General features: G+C 41.8%; 1 protein-coding gene and 1 long non-coding RNA gene across 8 annotated transcripts in view; one reads left to right on the forward strand and one right to left on the reverse strand.

Annotated features, from left to right (window-relative positions):
- The window catches only part of KNTC1 (kinetochore associated 1), a 100031-nt gene extending 84124 nt beyond the window's left edge, over window positions 1-15907 (forward strand). For all 6 annotated transcript variants that reach the window (XM_081802326.1, XM_081802321.1, XM_081802322.1 and 3 more), the window contains 16 exons: window positions 800-873; window positions 1141-1351; window positions 1484-1593; window positions 3924-3970; window positions 5673-5751; window positions 6907-7025; window positions 7762-7897; window positions 8544-8639; window positions 9011-9067; window positions 10185-10239; window positions 10328-10391; window positions 10926-11055; window positions 12566-12655; window positions 13114-13259; window positions 14022-14107; window positions 15680-15907. In XM_081802326.1, coding sequence (XP_081658452.1) covers window positions 800-873; window positions 1141-1351; window positions 1484-1593; window positions 3924-3970; window positions 5673-5751; window positions 6907-7025; window positions 7762-7897; window positions 8544-8639; window positions 9011-9067; window positions 10185-10239; window positions 10328-10391; window positions 10926-11055; window positions 12566-12655; window positions 13114-13259; window positions 14022-14107; window positions 15680-15690 — 1511 coding nt within the window. In that variant the 3' untranslated portion in view covers window positions 15691-15907. The remainder of the gene's footprint in view (window positions 1-799; window positions 874-1140; window positions 1352-1483; window positions 1594-3923; window positions 3971-5672; window positions 5752-6906; window positions 7026-7761; window positions 7898-8543; window positions 8640-9010; window positions 9068-10184; window positions 10240-10327; window positions 10392-10925; window positions 11056-12565; window positions 12656-13113; window positions 13260-14021; window positions 14108-15679) is intronic.
- The window catches only part of LOC145716869 (uncharacterized), a 25871-nt gene continuing 17865 nt past the window's right edge, over window positions 11049-19054 (reverse strand). For both annotated transcript variants that reach the window (XR_014139825.1, XR_014139824.1), the window contains exon 4: window positions 11049-11149. This is a non-coding gene — a long non-coding RNA (uncharacterized LOC145716869). The remainder of the gene's footprint in view (window positions 11150-19054) is intronic.

The raw sequence follows: 19054 nt of genomic DNA on the forward strand, positions 1-19054 counted from the left end.
GTGTGCCCTCTGTCTTCACTTGGTGCATTGCTGACATTGTTAAAATTTGCTGAATGTTGAAAAGGCTCCGGTGAAGTCAGCAAGGCTCCCTGTAGCTTATCAGGGTGCAGGGATGTGGGTGCTCTCCACCTTGTTGGTAGGGATAGAAATTGATGCTTCCTAATATCCACTCATACTTCTAGTAATGAATCGTTGCGTGTTCTTACATAACCAAACAAGCACACAAACGCAGGCACACACTGCCATGTTTTTAGTTGTAACAGAAATTGAAAATAACTATTTTTTTTAAATGTTCATTTGTCAGGAACTTGTTTAAAAAAATAGAGCATAGGGGCTCCTGGGTGGCTCAGTCGTTAAGCGTCTGCCTTCGGCTCAGGTCGTGATCCCAGGGTCCTGGGATCGAGCCCCGCATCAGGCTCCCTGCTCCATGGGAAGCCTGCTTCTCCCTCTCCCACTCCCCCTCTTGTGTTCCTGCTCTCGCTGTCTGTCTCTCTCTCTGTCAAATAAATAAATAAAATCTTTAAAAAAAAAAAAATAGAGCATATTCATAGAATGGAATACTATGTAGTTGACTTGGAAAGATAGCCAAGGAATCTGTATAGTGAAAACAGTGAACTGTATGTACTACATGTATGATCTTATTCCATTTGGGTTAAAAGGTGTGTGTCCTTCTGTCCTGTTTAAATTATTTTTTTTTACTCTGAGTATGTATTCTCATTTTAAAAAAATAACCTTTTTAATTTGACTCAAATACATTTGTCTTGATTAAATTTGCTTATAAATCTCTTTGTCTTTTCAGGTTCCTTCAAGATGTCCAGCCTGAAATTCTGCCTGTATCTAGCTGAGAGATGGCTGCAGAATATCCCATCTCAGGTGTGTCTGAACTGCTTGGTGGAAGGCTCCTTCCTCTCTCTTTTCACTTAACTCGTGCTCCCCTGGTGAACCTTCCCATCCCGCCCCGGGGATGGGCGTCTTGGAGGGTTGAATGCCTAAAATGGAGAAAGATTAGGGTTTGTGTAGCTCTGTAAGGTTGTAACTAAGGCAGGGAAGGACCTTGATTGATAAGGATGAATTCTTTGCCTCACTGAGGTTTAGAGATTAACATTTTCCTTTCGCTTGTGATTTTTTTTTTTTTTAAAGGATGAAACACGTGAAAAAGCAGAGGCTTTGTTGAAGAAGCTTCATATCCAGTATCGGCGGTCAGGCACTGAAGCCGTGCTCATAGCCCACAAGCTGAACTTGGCAGAGTATCTGAGAGTCATAGGAAAACCTGCACATCTCCTTGTCAGTCTGTACGAACACCCGAGCATCAGTCAGCGAATTCAGAACTCGTCCAGCAAAGACTATCCCGGTGAGGACAAGACGCCGCTCATCTTTCTGCTCAAGGAGAACTATCATTTTGATTCCCAGTTATCTTGCATTGAAAGCTTGGGTTTTTCTTCTTCTTCTTTTTTTTTTTAATTCTTTATCTTGAATATCTTAGATATTCACACAGCTGCCAAAGAAATTGCTGAAGTTAATGAAATTAATTTGGAGAAGGTCTGGGACATGTTGTTGGAGAAGTGGCTATGCCCGCCCACAAAGCCTGGGGAGGTGAGTCCATTCTCCGGGAGCATCTGTTGTTCTTTCTGTTGTCCCGCACTGACAGAACCTTCTAATGAGTGGCTCAGACTCTTAGAACAAGGAACGTTGGCTCCTTTTAATACCTTCTGTTATCTGATGAGTTTTAATGAGGTTTTTTCCTTTTTCTTTTCATTTAAATACTGTTTTGCAACTATTTTACCTTTTGGTGATTCTAGATTAACTCTTGTGTAAAAGAAGTGGCCTGTTCTTAGGGTCATGTGATTTAACTTTTTAGTTGAGATCATTTTATTTTTATTTTTATTTATTTATTTATTTTTAAAGATTTTATTTATTTGACAGAGAGAGACACAGCGAGAGAAGGAACACAAGCAGGGGGAGTGGGAGAGGGAGAAGCAGGCTTCCCGCAGAGCAGGGAGCCCGATGTGGGGCTCGATCCCAGGACCCTGGGATCTGGGATCATGACCTGAGCTGAAGGCAGACGCTTAACGACTGAGCCACCCAGGCGCCCGAGATCATTTTAAATATACGGAAAAGTTGCAGTAGTTGAAAAGAATTCCTGTACACCCTTCACCCAGTTCCATCAATGTTTAACATTCTGCCATATTTGTTTCACCCTATAATATATATATATATTTATAATATTTCTCTGGACCGTCTGAGAATGAATTGCCTATGCATGCCCCTTTACCCCTTAACAAGTTTGTATTTCCTGAGAACAAAGCTTTTCTCTTACTTAACCATACTATCATTATCAAAATTAGATAATTGAAAATTGATACACTATTGATATACCACAAACATAGGCTCAGATCTATGATCCATGTTACAATATAATGAATTGTCCCAATAATGCTCTTTAATAGCAATTTCCCCTCCCCACTCCTTCTCTGGGACCAGGATGTAGTCTAGGACGATGCATTGCATGTATTTGTTGTGTCTCTAGTCTCTTTTAATCTAAAACAGCTCCATGGCTTTTCCTTGTCTTTTATGACACTGATATTTTTGAAGAGTACAGACCAGTTATTTTATAAGCTGCCTCTCAGTTTGTGTTCATCTGATATTTCCTCATGATAAGATTCAAATGATGCAGTTTGGGCTAGAATCCTGCCTAAGTGATGTCGTGTCCTTCTCAGGGTATGACATATGGAGGCCTCTATCTATTTGCCCTAATAGGTGATGTGAATTTAAATAACTTGGTTACGATGTTGTCAGTGTCCCTATTAACATAGTTATACTGTATTTCTTTTTGTAACTATTAGGGGAGGTATTTGGAGACAATTTAATAACTTGCTCCTCTTCAAACTCCTTTCCCCACCGCACATATAACCCGATTTAGTATCTACGGATGATTTTTACTCTAGTCTGTTTTGACTGTGATGGGATATTGATGTTTTTAAAGGGCGCCAGCCAGTTGGTTTACAAAATGTCTTGGTCTCACGATGTTTCTCATGATTAGATTCAGGTTGTGTCTTTTTGGCAAGAACACCGTATAGGTGATGTGTTCTTTTTAGTGTATCACATCAGGAGGCACATAGTGTCAGTTTCTTAGAAATAGTGTCATTAACATCTAAATTTATGCTGGGATTCGGCATTCCAAATGCAGAATTTTCTGTGCTGCTTCTGCGTTTTCAGGCAGAACTCAACCAGAGAGACTTCCTCTATCCAACTAGGCAGATATGCTCGAAAAAAACCTATTTATAAACAAATACTATAACTGAAATGACATTAGATTTTTAATTAGTTTTTATATCCCTTGGTATTCATTGTAACAAGTATTTCTTTATTTATTAAGTGTTTATGAAGAGCAAGGACTGTGCTTTATTGGACATGGTTAGAAGCATAGCTAGGCCACGTAGAATCTGGTTGACTCAGAAACCAGCATGTTTGAACTTTTACGTAAATTTGGAGACCTGAATGACAGCATCTTGAGGCCAGGAATTGTGTCTGTACCTAGCACCTTGCACGTGGCTTTGTAAGTCCCTGGATATACCGAATTACTGAACGACTCTTTAAAATCCATGGAGTCCTTTTCTTTTAAAAATTGTCCAATGACTGTGAGCACCAGGAGGACAGGAACATTTGTTTTATTCACTCAGGCCACCCTTGTGCCTGGAATTGCGCCTGGCACATAGTAAGTGCTCAGTAAATATTTACTGACTGAATAAATGTGAGGAAACCGCGTTTTAAAGGAAAAATCTTTTCATAAAGTGATGGGTTTTACTCTGATTTCTTCTATGTAAACATAATTCTGTATATTGGGTTTTTCATCTGATTATATTAGCTTATATAGTCAGCAAACTTTGTAGTTTTTTTATTTTACTTTTTTCACTTTTTCAAAGAAACCGTCAGAATTATTTGAACTTCAAGAAGATGAAGCACTACGAAGGTACTCTTTCTTTACTTACATGTGCCTTTATCTTATTGCCCAGTAAGAATCTTACAGTAAATCTGCCAGAGGTTGGTTTTGAAAAGACTTTGTTCATGTAACTTGGGTCAGAGTCTCTGAGACTCTGAGCAGAATCATTCCGTTGATATATGGCCAGGAGTATGTACAACTGTCTCCAGTGGAATAAATAAGAAACAACCAAGATCCAGAGTTTCTGAACCCTCAGTGAGTCCCTACTAATGTTGAGGGTTCCTAGAATACCTTTAGCAAAGAAAGCACCTCAAGCAAAGGAGGACTCTCTTTGCTAGGACTCTGGCCCCAGACCCCTATGTATTCTCTCACCCTGGTAAGCTGGGCTGGTTCCCGTATGGGCGACCAGGATTCCTTTCCCCTTCTAACCTAAGACTGAGACCTAGGAAGGCACATTGGTTTCATCTAATGTGCTAAATCTGATTGGTCATGGCTTGCCAACTGTGTCTGGGCCCAGATCAAAAAAGGTGTGGTAATCCATTAATGATGCTTGGCACAGGCATGGGAGAGGGAGTGGTGACATGCATGCCAGCTTTTTGCCATTCCTGCTCTAGACCAAAAGTAGGTCGAGTAACTTGTGAAGCCCTGCATTAGCCTTGGAGATCTGATAGTGAGAGAGGATAGGGAACGGCAAACCCAAGAGAAGAATTTCTCCTGGTTTGGCCAGAGCTGGCTTACCACCCCCTCCGGTCCCTCCTTTCCTGTGGACCCCACCTTGTCCTGCTTAGTCGTTCAAACACAGGGGCACCTTTGTCTAAGCAAGAGGTAGATTCATCCTGCAACGTCCAACTGAATCAGTCACAATGGAAAGTCTTAGAGGGAAACAATTCAAAGAGAGAGAAGAAAAAATGAAAATCCTAAGGAGATCTCACTTTATCTTAGCCAAAAGGCCGAGAAGTGATCCTAAGGAGATCTCAAAGGGATACTTCATGCCAATTTTGTAACTTCCTGCCTTTTCCCACTGAAAGGTCCATCCTCTCCCTCCCTTGTACCCCGCCCACCATGTCCATCTTACTCTCCTCTGGAGGGGGCCGTCAGGCCTGAGTCTAGAGGTTGAACACTTAACAGGTCCTGTGAATTAAAACAGAATTTTCCATGTGTCCAATGTACTTTGTAGCTATAGTTTGTATTAATTTCTTAAATAGAATTTATTTATTTTTAAAAAGTATTTTATTTATTTATTTGACAGCGAGAGAGAACACAAGCAGGGGAGCAGCAGAGGGAGAAGGAGAAGCAGGCTCCTTGCTGAGCAGGGAGCCCAATGCGGGGCTCAATCCCAGGACCCCGGGATCATGACCTGAGCCTAAGGCAGACGCTTAATGACTGAGCCACCCAGGCGCCCCTTAAATAGAATTTAAATTGTCAGATTGACTAGCTGATAGATGAGAAGACTGAGGCCTAGCATTTATTATTACACTTGACCTTAGCCAAAAGGCCGAGAGGCGATTAGCATTTATTATTTTTATTATCTTTAGCTATGATTAGAACTCAAGAAAAGATTAAGCATTCATTAAAGGGAAAAGCAAAAATGCCTTTGACCCATAACCCTTCAGGCCCATGTTTGGGATGCCTAGTGACTTTTTCTAAGGACTGTAATAAAACAGGTCTGTTGTTTGGGTAATCTATCACTAAATTAAAATCTAAATGTAATTTAAAATATTTTTTCATACAGAGTCCTGTATCTCCTTCAGTCTCGTCCAATTGATTACAGTTCAAGAATGCTGTTCGTGTTTGCAACATCAGCTACAACTGTAAGCCCTAGACACGGAGTCAAAACTCATCTTTGCATCTCAGCTTAGCATTTTTTTCCTGCATATTTTACCATGCTTGATATCATTAACAGATGATTAAGATAATGTTCACTTATTCAAAGTAGTGCATATCTTACTTCATAATCAGGATTGTAGTATCTGCAAGCCCCATTTAGTGCTGGCTTCCACAACATCCTGTTTGGCAAACTGAACCTATTGACAGTTCCCACGGTTATCTGCATTCATAACTCCCTGGTTAGGCAACATTCCTACTACCAGGGGCCCTGCAGGACGGGCTGCACCCTCTAGTCATGCTCCCTCCCTCCCCACTAAACTTTAGCTACACTAAACTTTCCCTTTTCCCTAAAGGCAACACCACCTCTTTGGCCTTCAGGCTTTTGCCTGTGGAACTATTCTGAGGCAGTTGAACGGAGGGAGAGAAAGGGTGTAGAGCCAGGAGGCAAATGGGTCTTGGATAGAAGGAGAAAAGAGGGGAAATTTGAGATGCTGGTTCTATGTCCTCGACAGCAAGAGGGGGAGAACATCCCTTTTATCTTTCCTTGCATATTAGTTTATCTGATAGTCATTGCTTCAGATAAAAATGGCGTTCCGTGAAAAGTGCCCAGTTCAGCTCACAGCTCATATACGTGCTTTTCCCTGAAAAATCATCCATCTGCAATATGCTCTACATGTGCTTCCCATTTGGTCACCCAGAACATTGACGAATACATTTTAATTAATGAATATGTATTCAGGTGTGAACTCGTTAATGTATTCAAGAGTTGAGGTTTCATAAAATTAATTTTTACTGCTCCACCAAGAACCTTGGTAAGTGGAAGTCACCTTTGCTCAGCAGTGAAGAACGCCATGGCAGTGGCTAGCTGTTCCTACCCTGACTGGCCCCAGCGGTTCTACCCACCGGGGCGAGTATCAGTGCAGTGTCAAGGCAAAGAACGTCTGGAATCATTGTGAAAGTAGTTTTGACCCTTTCCCACTTGAAAGAGTCTGAGGGAGGCTTGCCAGGGGTCCATGAACCACACTTTGAGAACCACTGGTTCCCTAAGGGCAAAAAAAAAAAATGAGGTTTCTAAGCTGAAACTCATGTAGGCAGCCACAGCGTGCGTGCGTCTCTGCAGATCTGCTTTGGTTTTACAGACCCTGGGTGTGCGCCAGTTAACTTTTGCCCACAGAGCACGAGCTCTTCAGTGTCTCCTGTATTTGGCCAACAAAGAAACTATAGAATCTCTCTTCAAAAAACCCATAGAAGAAGTGAAGTAAGTAGAATTTTTTTTCATTGTGTTAAGAAATGGGAAACATGGGGCTCCTGGCTGGCTCGGTCAGTAGAGCATGGGACTCTTGATTTTGGAGTCATGCGTTCAAGCCCCAAGTTGGGTGTAGAGCTTACTTTAAAAAGAAAAGAAAAGGAATAGGAAACAGATTGGTTCTTTGGAAGTGTACATTAAGCCCCTTAGTTTGTTTTTTTTTTTTTTTTTTAAAGATTTTTTATTTATTTATTTGAGAGAGAGAGTGAGAGAGAGAAAGAGCACAAGAGGGGGGAGTGGGAGAGGGAGAAGCAGACTCCCCGCTGAGCAGGGAGCCCGATGCGGGACTCGATCCCGGGACTCCAGGATCATGACCCGAGCCGAAGGCAGTCGCTTAACCAACTGAGCCACCCAGGCGCCCCTAAGCCCCTTAGTTTGTAAGAGTGCGTTAGAATAGCCGTGTAAACCTAGTTCTGCTGCCTTGAATGTCCTCGCCATTTTGGCAAAGGGACATAGGCCTCTGAGAACATCTTGTTTCCCTAGTTTTTTGAGGCATTTAGAAACTGAGTGTTTTCTTGATCTTGTTCACATTGATTTCTTTCTACTGTTATATTCAGTGAATATATTTAGAAGCCTAAAAAATAGACATTTAAAAACAAACAGACCTAATATTGCCCTATGGTGGCTTTTATCTTAAATGTAAATGTGGTCTGTAAGAATGATTCCCATCAGTGCCTCTGTTTTCCAGATCTTACTTGAAATGTATAACTTTTCTGGCGTCATTTGAGACTTTGAATATCCCCATCACATATGAATTATTTTGCAACAGTCCTAAAGAAGGAATGATTAAGGGTCTATGGAAAAACCACAGCCATGAATCCATGGTATGTACTTGGAGCTGTCTGAGGGTGGGTCCGCCATCTTCTCTGATGCGCATACTCACTCAAATGCCTGAAACCAGAGACACTCTTCATTCCTGAACAAGCCTACTGCTCTGAGACCATTTCTACTTCCCTATCCTGCCAGGTGACATGCAACTTGGAGGGTCCCCTTACGTCTGTCCTTCAACGCCTAGGGCTTGATCCCCACCACCAAGAGGACACTTCTGTAGTCCCTTCCCATGGCCTGTGTGTCCGCATCCAGATGGGGAGAAGAGACCATCCCTGTGCCGGGGGGCTGTTGCTCCTCTTCTCGTTGCTGTGGGAATTCAGTCTCTGAGGCAGTTGGAGCCTAGGGTGAGAAGGTTACAGGGCCAACAGGCAAACTGCTTTTGGGTAGAAAGAAGGCAGCAGGGAAAGTCCAAGACGCTGTTTGAATCCAGGCCAGCAAGAAAGAAAAGAATAATCTTAGTCTCTTTTTTTCTTTCATTAGAGAGACAGGGGGCCTTCACTGAAACTAGGCAATAGACACACCTAGATTATAAGCATATTTTGTGTGTAGCCACACTACCTTCTCCACAGGTGGTTTGATTCCCTGGTATCTTGAAGCAGTATGATTATTATTTTTTTTTTAATTTATTTTCTGCTTCAGGCAGTCAGATTGGTGACTGAACTTTGTTTGGAGTACAAAATCTATGACCTGCAGCTTTGGAATGGACTCTTGCAGAAGCTTCTTGGCTTCAATATGGTAAGACCCCGTGCCCTGGACTGCAGTCTGTGTGAAAGCTTTTGCACAGCAACTCTTAAGCATTCTGCACGGATCCTTGTGACTGAGCAGATGTACGCTGCAAACATTCACTCTCTTTGGGTTCGTGCCAAACTTAACTTGGTCTTGGGCTAGAGGAAGTGCTAACTCAAAAATGACACAAATTTCGCTGGAAACAAATGGAAGCTTCCCTGACCTCTTCTGGTATTTGTGATGTAGTAAGTGAACTTCCCTGGTCATTCTCATGGTAGATATATTTTACTGATACTTATTTTGGAAATTTAAGAATCTGGTATTTCATGTTGAAGTTTTCCATTGTGGTGATTTTCTCACCTGTATTTTTTTCCCCCCAGATTCCTTATCTAAGGAAAGTTTTAACCGCCATCTCTAGTATCCATTCTTTATGGCAGGTATGTAGTTTCCTGAAGTAAATTTTATAGAATTTAATCCTTCGGGGCACCCGGATAGCTCAGTTAAGTGTTGACTTGATTTCGGCTCAGGTCTTGACCTCAGGGTCCTGGGATCGAGCCTCATGGCACACTCTGCACTCAGCAGGGAGTCTGCTTGAGATTCTCTCTCCCTCTGCCTCTCCCCCACTCATGTACACTGTACCCGCTTGTGCGCTCTCTCTCTCAAATAAATAAATCTTTAGCAACAACAACAACAACAAAAAGAATTCAGTATTTACACTTGATGGCCTTGTGGCTGCCGGGTACATTACGTTGTACCTAATGTACAACCAGCTCCTCAGATAGAACTGATGTCCCATTAAAATGGCTCTGAGAGGGGCGCCTGGGAGGCTCATTCGGTTAAGCGACTGCCTTCGGCTCAGGTCATGATCCCGGGGTCCTGGGGTTGAGCCCTGCATCGGGCTCCCTGCTCAGCGGGAAGCCTGCTTCTCCCTCTCCCACTCCCCCTGCTTGTGTTCCTGCTCTTCCTATCCCTCTCGCTGTCAAATAAATAAATAAAATCTTTAAAAACAAACCAACAAAAATGAAATCCTTTCTCTTGTCTGCTTGCCCCTTTCCTGTGGCTCTTACACAATGTCTGGCACACAACAGTATAAGTTTTTTTTCTGAGTTGGATTCTGACGCTTTTTTCCCCCCAAATGAAACAATAATGTATCAGCCAAGGTTGTATAATATGATCCTGAACTATACAGTTATGAAGAAAATTATCCAAGGGTGCCTGGCTGGCTCAGTCAGTACAGCATGCAACTCTTGATCTCAGGGTCATGAGTTTGAGCCCCATGTTGGGTGTAGAGTTTACTTTGAAAAAGAAAGAAATTAAGAAAGAAAAAGAGAAAGAAAGAGAGAAAGAAAGAAAGAGAGAAAGAAAAAGGAAGGGAGGGAGGGAAGGAAAGAAAATTATCCTAAAATCTAACCATCTCAAACAGGAAGATACCAATTTATGATTTTGGTCTTAGCATTCAGAACATAAGCTCTAAGCATATAGTTCTGTGATTGCAAAACCAAGAGAGTTCATGATACCCCAGGCATGAATCCCATAATGTGCTTATCTCCCCAGGTTCCCTACTTCAGCAAAGCTTGGCAGCGTGTGGTTCAGATACCCCTATTTTCAGGTATTTTTCTCTCCCCTGAAACACTGACGGTAGCATTTTATAGCTCTATACCTGTGTGTGTGTGTACATTATTGTTGTTTATTTTCAGCGTCTTGTCCTCTGAGCCCCAGTCAGTTATCAGATTGTTGTGAGAGTCTCGTCGCTGTTCTAGAGTAAGTAAAATACTTGTTTTCCTACCCCAAAAAAGTCATATATATTGCTTATAAAATTCTTTTCTAATAAACCTGTCTTTCAAGTAATTCCTTTTTCTTGGGAAGTTAAGCACACCTCTTGTTTTTAAGGTAAACTGTCTCTCATATTTTTACAATGTCTACTTTCCACATGCAGTGCAGCTAGTAAACGGATAGTCAGTAAGCGTTCTCCATAATTAGTTTTAATGTATGTACAGAGTACTTTTACGACTACCCTAAATCACGCAGTGCTGTCTCGGAGGTTTTGAGTCTTCTGAGAATGTGTCTTTAGGCATGTGTGGGCTTTCAGACATAATCACAGCAGCAAGAAGTACTCTGTGTTCCAGTAGGTAGGTTATTTTATTCCACGAAGAATGCCATGAAAGACTCGAGCTACTCATTACTAAGTGTATGTTATGCCCCAGCATTTTAATGCTTAAAGTCATTGAAACCACAGTCAGGTAGCAAATTAATTTAATTTAATTAATATTAACAAATCCATGTGTTCTCTCGAAGATGTCCAGTTTCAGATGATCTCGACATGGTTGGAGTAGCCAGGCAGTATGTCCAGTTAGAGCTTCCGGCTTTTGCACTGGCCTGTCTAATGCTTATGCCCCACTCGGAAAAAAGACATCAGCAAATTAAGGTATCTTCGCAAATTATTCCTCTGGGGCTGCCAAAACAGAAGGTCCCATACTGCATGTCCCCTGCAGAAGGGTTGCATTTTCTTTTTACCATACCTGCAAAGCATGAGTACATCAGTCTGAGTGGGGGGTGGTTTGTATGCAGGTTTAGCAGGAGGTAAACCTGAAAGGTAGGTCAGGGTCTATCTGAGACATGCCTTAAGAGGGATTTGGACCAGGCGCCTGGGTGCCTCAGTCAGTTAAGCGTCTGCCTTTGGCTCAGGTCATGATCCCAGGGTCCTGGGATTGAGCCCCATGTCGGGCTCCCTGCCCAGTGGGGAGCCTGCTTCTCCCTCTCCCACTCCCCCTGCTTGTGTTCCCTCTCTCGCTGTGTGTGTCTCTCTCTCTGTCTGTCAAATAAATAAATAAATAAAATCTTTAAAAAAAAAAAAAAAAAGAGGTATTTGGACCTTGTTCTTTATCTGGTGGAGGTGGGGGAACATCAGTTTTCCTGGAAGAGGAAAGTGAAATGCTCAGGCCCTGTTTCAGAAGGAACAGTCCATGGGTTTGATCAGAGGAGAGAGGAGGCAAGAAGGGAAGAGTGGGAAGCTGTTGCACTTGACTGGACGTGGATCACACTGGAGCCTGTGGACGGACGGGAGAGGCTGGAGGGCACTTGTCCCTGTATCAGGGTGGTGACAGTGAGAGTGAACTGGAGGGAGCAGCATGACTTAGTGATTGCATGTGGGAGTTAAGAGAGAGGGTTTTGTGTGTGGGTGTCTGACAAGGGAGCCAGGAGCATTTTGAGGACAGAACTTTTAAAAAATAACTCATTCCCTTTACAGTACAGAACAAAGAGAACAAAGCACTTGGGAATGTTTTGCGGGATTTCCCCAAAGGTAGATAAGCCAGTAGATGGAGATCTGTATAAAAGAACACGCATATTTTTTTATCTGTCATTTGGTCTATTCATTGCATTTTTTCACAGCCATCTGTGCTTGTCTTTGACTTTGGGTTTTTGTTTTTTGTGTTTTTTTTTAAGATTTTATTTATTTATTTGAGAGAGAGAATGAGATAGAGCATGAGAGGGGGGAGTGGGAGAGGGAGAAGCAGGCTTCCCGCCGAGCAGGGAGCCCGAAGCAGGACTCGATCCCAGGACTCCAGGATCATGACCTGAGCCGAAGGCAGTCGCTTAACCGACTGAGCCACCCAGGCGCCCCTGGTTTTTTTTTTTTACTATTCATAAACTCATCCATTGATGCTTTTCAAAATTTTATTATTTAAATAGATTCCTTTTGGCACTTAGAATGACAAAATGCTTGTTAAACAGCTCTTGCTGTTACAATAGGTATTTGTAAAATGTCTTCCTTATTTCCATAATTTTTTGTTACATGATAGAGGTGGTTTTTTTCCTATAATAGAAATTCTTAAATATTCCAAATTTAAGAATGAAAACCTTTCAGATTTAACAGAAATTAGTAGTAATAGCACTTTTCCATTAATTGTGTTTTTGATTTTTTTTTTTTTCTCTAGAATTTTCTGGGCTCATGCAATCCTCAGATCATTTTACAGCAATTAGAAGAGCATATGAATACTGGCCAGTTGGCAGGATTTTCACATCAAGTAAGAGGCAAAGTTCATTTCCTTTTCACTATGAAAAATTTGATCTCAGAGGTAATAATTTTCCCCAAATCAAAATTAAGCTGAAAACTACTATCCGTTTGGCAATATGTAAAATTGTTTTGCTTTTATTAAAACTTTAGTAAATTTTTTAAAAGACAGAGACCCCTCTCTCTTATATGCTACTGTACTCAGTGGAAAATTTATAGCCTTAAATGCTTGTTGTTGTAAGCAGATCTTCCTCATAAAAAGTTCCAAAGTGCTTAACAGCAATTACTTCGTATTGATTTAATCTGTTGCTAAAATGGGCCAAAACATCTCCCCTTCCCCACTTCATTAAAAAAGAGGCTTAGTCACAACACAATGCTAATTTAACTTGTGATTGTAAGAAACTTTTGGGTATTGAATAAGGCCTTGGAATTTCACACATTTTTAATATAACGATACCTGTTATTCTATAGATTAGAAATCTAATTCTGAATAATATCATAAGTAAGAAGGAGTTTGGGATTTTGGCGAAGACAAAATACTTTGAAGTGTTGAAATTGCACATGATGAATACCAACAACATCACTGACCTGGTAAACTATCTGGCAAGTGAATTAAGGTAAGTTAATTAACCAACAAAAACACCTTACTGTAGAATTTCCTTAAAATTTACCTTTATTTTGGGGGTGCCTGGGTGGCTCAGTCGTTAAGCGTCTGCCTTCGGCTTGGGTTGTGATCCCAGGGGCTCGATCCCAGGACCCTGGGACCATGACCTGAGCCGAAGGCAGATGCTTAACAACTGAGCCACCGAGGCGCCCCTCACAGTCCTGCTTTACAACCTGAGTTACAGCTTTATTCCTTAGACACTTGCTCAGAGAATTGGGGGCTTTTATGTAATATAATTTTTGCTAAGCTTGATTGTCTAATTTTCCTGCACCCACAAGTTTGGAAATCAGCTTCTTGGGTTAGGGTTGGGAATGAATTTGGAAAGTGAAAAGGGGAAGGGAGAAATGGCTGGTACTAAGGAAGGGCAGCCCGGTCAGGACGGAAGTCTTTCCTGGGCCATCCCCACATCTAGTCTAACTGTGGTGGCCACTTGGGATGCGTCCCTTTCTCGTTACCATGCCGTGCATTTCCTTCTGCTTATTTACCACTTGTGATCCAACCAGAGCTACACATTGTCCTTTATAAACATTATTTTTTGAGATATAATCAATATATATACATATAGGCTACACATATTTCAAGTATGCAGTTTGATAAATCTTGACACATATATCCCCCTGCGAAGCCATCACCACAGTCAGGATAGCAAACATACTTATCACCCCCCCGCCCCGAGAATTTCCTCATGATGCTCTTTTTCTTTCCAATTCCATAGTTTGGATGAGGCTTCAGTCTTTATAACTGAATATGCAAAGCATTGTGGGAAACCTGTAGCACCAGATTCCCTGTGGAATCCTGAAGGTAAAGCCGGCCCACTGTGACTTGGGTTCTAACCTGACACCATTTATATTTAGGGTCTTGACCTTGAACCAACTTGTTCTGGTGTTGTGGAGATAAATGTATTTTTATGTGTAACTGTGTATATTTTAGTATTTTGCTTTCTGTATAAGGGGGTCATAGACAAGAAATCAAGAGGCCATGACTCTACTCTCTGGGCAGTGTGGCCTCGGGCCAGTCGTTGAGCCTATGCGAGGTCTAGTTTTTGGATCTGGACCACATGGTCTCTTGGGTGCTTTCCAGCATTACAATTCCTCATAAAGTCTTATTTTTCATATTGAAGCAAATGAAAAGCTAAATTTCAAAAAGCATTGGTTAATGTTGTGCTTCGGCATTAATTGCTTTTAATTCTTCTCCTTTTTAATTACCAAAAACATATGTTCACTATAGAAAAAAAAATTTTTTGAGGGACACCTGGGTGGCTCAGTCGGTGAAGCATCTGCCTTCAGCTTAGGTGTGATCCCAGGGTCCTGGGATCAAGTCCTGCCTCGGGCTTCTTTCTTAGCGGGGAGTCTGCTTCTCCCTCTGCCTGCCATTCCCACTGCTTGTGCTCTCTTTCTCTGACAAATAAATAAATAAAGTCTTTTTAAAAAAAAGAAAAAATTTTTGTAAGAGCCAAAAACAAAACAATCCCTCATCTCTTGAAATCTCGCTACCCAGAAATAGGATCACTGTTAATAGGATTTTAGTATACATCCTTCCAAATGTTTTCATGTGTAAAATATGCATATAAATTATTCTTACTCCTATCCTTAACTTAAATATAAGGTAAAATTTTTTACTTCTATTTTTTTTTTAAGATTATATTTTTTGTGGGGGGCACCTTGGTGGCACAGTCACTTAGGCATCTTCCTTCGGCTCAGGTCATGATCCCAGGGTCCTGGGATCGAGGCCCGCATCGGGCTTCCTGCTCAGTGAGGAGTCTGCTTCTCCCTCTCCCTCTGCTGCTCTCCTTGCTTGTGCTCTCTCGCTGTGTCTCTCTCTGACAAATAAATAAATAAAATCTTTATTTTAAAAAAATCTTATTTTTTAAAAAATTTTATTTATTTGTCAGAGAGAGCAAGAGAGCATTTCTGTATAGAAATAATGTTTTTCTCAACGGGAATGCTCCACTAACTGAGCCAGCCAGGCACCCCTAAAATTTTTTACTTTGATCATGTTTTGGTAGTTTAGTAAACCTAATTAAATTATTGTGGGTTTTTTCCCCCTTCCTTTGGTCCGGATCAAGCATGTTAAAATAAGCCTACATTTTGTTAACTTTCATTAATAACTTCCCTTGTTCACTTCCAGTCTGTTGTGTTCAATGGCATAAGATTACTTTTTTTAAAAGGGAGATTATTGATTCAGGAGACAAATTTGTGGCCCTTAAAATGTATCTGTTTTTCTCTAGTCCTATCTGTCTAAATGCCAAATAATTTTATATGTGGATGTTTAGCAATACAGTTAAGTCTTCAGTTTTATAGTTTATCAGACCGTTTTCTATTGAAAAAACTAAATGACACTAATAAAAATGCTTCTGTGTTTCTTCCCATTTAGATGTTTCTTAGTGGATCATAGTGGATCATCCAACCTTTTTTAAGAACAAAGGGAAGCTTGGAGTCTACTATTAACTAATCATATTTATTACAGTTTTAAAATTGTACAACTGATATATTATAACTTGTCAAATGTTAACCAGCAAATAACAACTAAGGTGCTTCATAGCAGTATGATTATCCCGTAAAGAACTCATGTCTTGAATTAATAAACCTTTTCTTTACCAGTCACTGTATAACTTGTGGAGACTATTGATCTTTTGCACCCCATATGAAGGAAACTAAATGCAAAAATACTTTGCTCCTGGGGTGCCTGGGTGTCTCAGTCGTTAGGCGTCTGCCTTCGGCTCAGGTCATGGTCCCAGGGTCCTGGGATCGAGCCCCACATCGGGCTCCCTGCTCAGCGGGAAGCCTGCTTCTCCTTCTCCCACTCCCCCTGCTTGTGTTCCCTCTTTCACTGTGTCTCTCTCTGTCAAATAAATAAATAAAATCTTAAAAAAAAAAAAAATACTTTGCTCCCTCCACAAGATAAACAACTACTTATATCCTGTATCTTCATACACAAATAAGAATAGTGTCAATATTTTTAATGTAATTCTAGTAAATATGTATCTAAGTTTTGCAGCAGACCATATCAATGGCCAGCCTGAAAAATAGAAACCACTCTAGCTATTTCAGGCAGAGAAGGATTGGGTGCCAGGAATTGGCTGCAAAGGTGTTAAAAGGACTGAAAAGCAACGGGGAGATGGGTGGGGAGGGGTTGGGCTAGAGAGGCAGAGGGGAAGGGGCTGTTAGCTGAGATCTGGAGGCTGCCGCCCCTGGGTTGGCCCCCCTCCCCCGCTTTGCAGCACTGAGCTGGGGGAGCCACTGCCAGGCCACCACCAGAAGAGAAAAGAAGCAGGTCTTCGCTTTTTCCAACCTTCTAATTCTTGTGCCAATGCCAGGAATGACAGAACCAAACCAGAATCCGTTCGGGCGCGGGTCGCAGGCCGTCAGCCGCAGCAGTACACAGGCTTGCCTGGGGGGGGGGGGGGGGGCAGCGTGGAGCTGAAAGCCCGCTGCCGCCTCCTTGCGCAGAAACCACCGCACCTCTTACTCTGTCTTTGTAGTTTTTCTAGACAGGTGTATAACTTGAATAAATTGAATTTTATAAATGAGAATGAGCTTCCCTTTGTTTTTCCCATTGAGAAAAACATTATTTCTATACAGAAAACTCAGTGTAGCATTGTGATTAAGAACTTGGGTTTGGGGGTAAAACTAGTCTGGATTTGAATCCTGGCTCTGTCCCATACTAGCTGCCTGACGATCCTGGACAAGCTCTGTAACTTCTCAAAGCCTTAGTTCCTGCATTTGTAAAACCTCCTAAGGAGATTTAAATGATCCTTCACTTGCTTTGTTCTGGACATTCAGACTACACCAATATTTTTCACAAAGCTTTTTCCTTATTTGGGATTATTTCCTTAAAATGGATTCCCAGGAACAGATTGACCAGATGAAAGGGAATGAAGATCTTAAAAGCCCTAGATGCACCTTGCCAGACTCCCTATGTTTTGAAAGATCTTCACAAATGCCCGTTCCCACCAGGTAAAGACATGTCTGCTTTACCTCTTCTCCCTAACATGGACCAGTCTGACTTTTAAAAACTTTTTGCTAGTATAATAGGTGAAAATGGTATCTCACTATTTACGTCTGTGTTTCTTTGATATTTATGTGATGGAACCTTATGAAAACTATCTGACTGCTTTTGAAAGCAGAGCCTGGAATTGTCTTCTTGGGCATAAATGTGCAAGGAATGGAAGGGGTCAAGTGGTGGCACCAGAAGGTAACAAATGGGAAATGACTCAGCACGCCTGATGGACTCAAGCTAAGGGGCATGATTCTTTCCCAATCTTAACACTGGTTTCAGTGTTTCCAATAAAGTTCTGATCAGCAAAGGGTGAGCTTTAGGTACGCCACAGAAGTAATTTTTTTAAATATAAATATATTTATTTTAAAGATTTTATTTCTTTATTTGAGAGAGAATGAGATAGAGAGAGAGCATGAGAGGGAGGAGGGTCAGAGGGAGAAGCAGACTCCCTGCTGAGCAGGGAGCCTGATGTGGGGCTCGATCCCAGGACTCCAGGATCATGACCTGAGCCGAAGGCAGCCGCTTAACCAACTGAGCCACCCAGGTGCCCCTGAAATATAAATATATTTAACATTTATTTTCAGTTCATTTGAAGTTCAAAAATACAGTTAGGCAGGATCCTTGTTGTTCTATTTATTATATTTTTATTAGCCTTGATTATTTTCTACTCTTGTCCCCATACAGCCATTCTCCATACTGTTTATCCTTAAAACAAGCCAGATCTTGTCTGTGCCCGCATCACGCTTTCACGGGCTCCTCATTTCACTTAGTACAAGACCCAAGTTGCCAACTGAGGCACACAGGCACCTTTGTTCAAATTAGAAACAATCCACTTTAGGAAGATGAGTTATAAAAAGGCTTTCCTCCTAGGGGCGCCTGGGTGGCTCAGTCGTTAAGCGTCTGCCTTCGACTCAGGTCATGATCCCAGGGTCCTGGGATCGAGCCCCGCATCGGGCTCCCTGCTCAGTGGGAAGCCTGCTTCTCCCTCTCCCATTCCCCCTGCTTGTGTTCCCTCTCTCAATGTGTCTCTCTCTGTCAAATAAATAAATAAAATCTTAAAAAGAAAAAAAAAAAAGCTTTCCTCAGGGGTGCCTGGGTAGCTCAGTCGGTTAAGCATCTAACTCTTGATATCAGCTCGGGTCTTGATCTCAGGGTTGTGAGTTCAAGCCCTGCATTGGGCTCCACACAGGGTGTAGGAGCCTACATTAAAAATAAATAAATAAATAAAAGGCTCTCCTCTTGGTAGATCTAGTGCAAAAAGGCATTCCCTGGAAACTGTCACATTTGTATAATGCACTGGATTAAAAACTGGATTTCAGGGGCACCTGGGTGGCTCAGTTGGTTCAGCATCTGACTTAAGCTCAGGTTATGATCTCAGAGTCCTGGGATTGAGCCCAGCATGGGGCTCCTCACTCAGCGGGGAGTCTACTTGTCCCTCTCCCTCAGCCACTCTCCCCACTGGTATGTGCAAATGCTCTTTCTCTTTCTCTCTCTCTCAAATAAATAAAATCTTAAAAAAAAAAAAAAAAAAAGGAAGAAAGCTGGGTTTCAGTTACAGCTCAGTGCTCCCTGCCATTCATACCGTGGCTTAGAAGGTCCTGCACGATTCAGTCCCACCTACCTTTCTAGCCTGGATGTCTACCACTTTCTCCTTTGACCCGCCTTCCCCACCAGCCCAACCAAAGTTGCCTTCCCCCCCCCACCCTAGTCACTTGCTATGGCGTTAACATATTTACTTTTTTTTTTTTT

The sequence above is a fragment of the Leptonychotes weddellii genome, chromosome 13, assembly GCF_054177405.1.
Source record: "Leptonychotes weddellii isolate Sample4059 chromosome 13, ASM5417740v2, whole genome shotgun sequence".
NCBI lineage: Eukaryota > Metazoa > Chordata > Mammalia > Carnivora > Phocidae > Leptonychotes > Leptonychotes weddellii.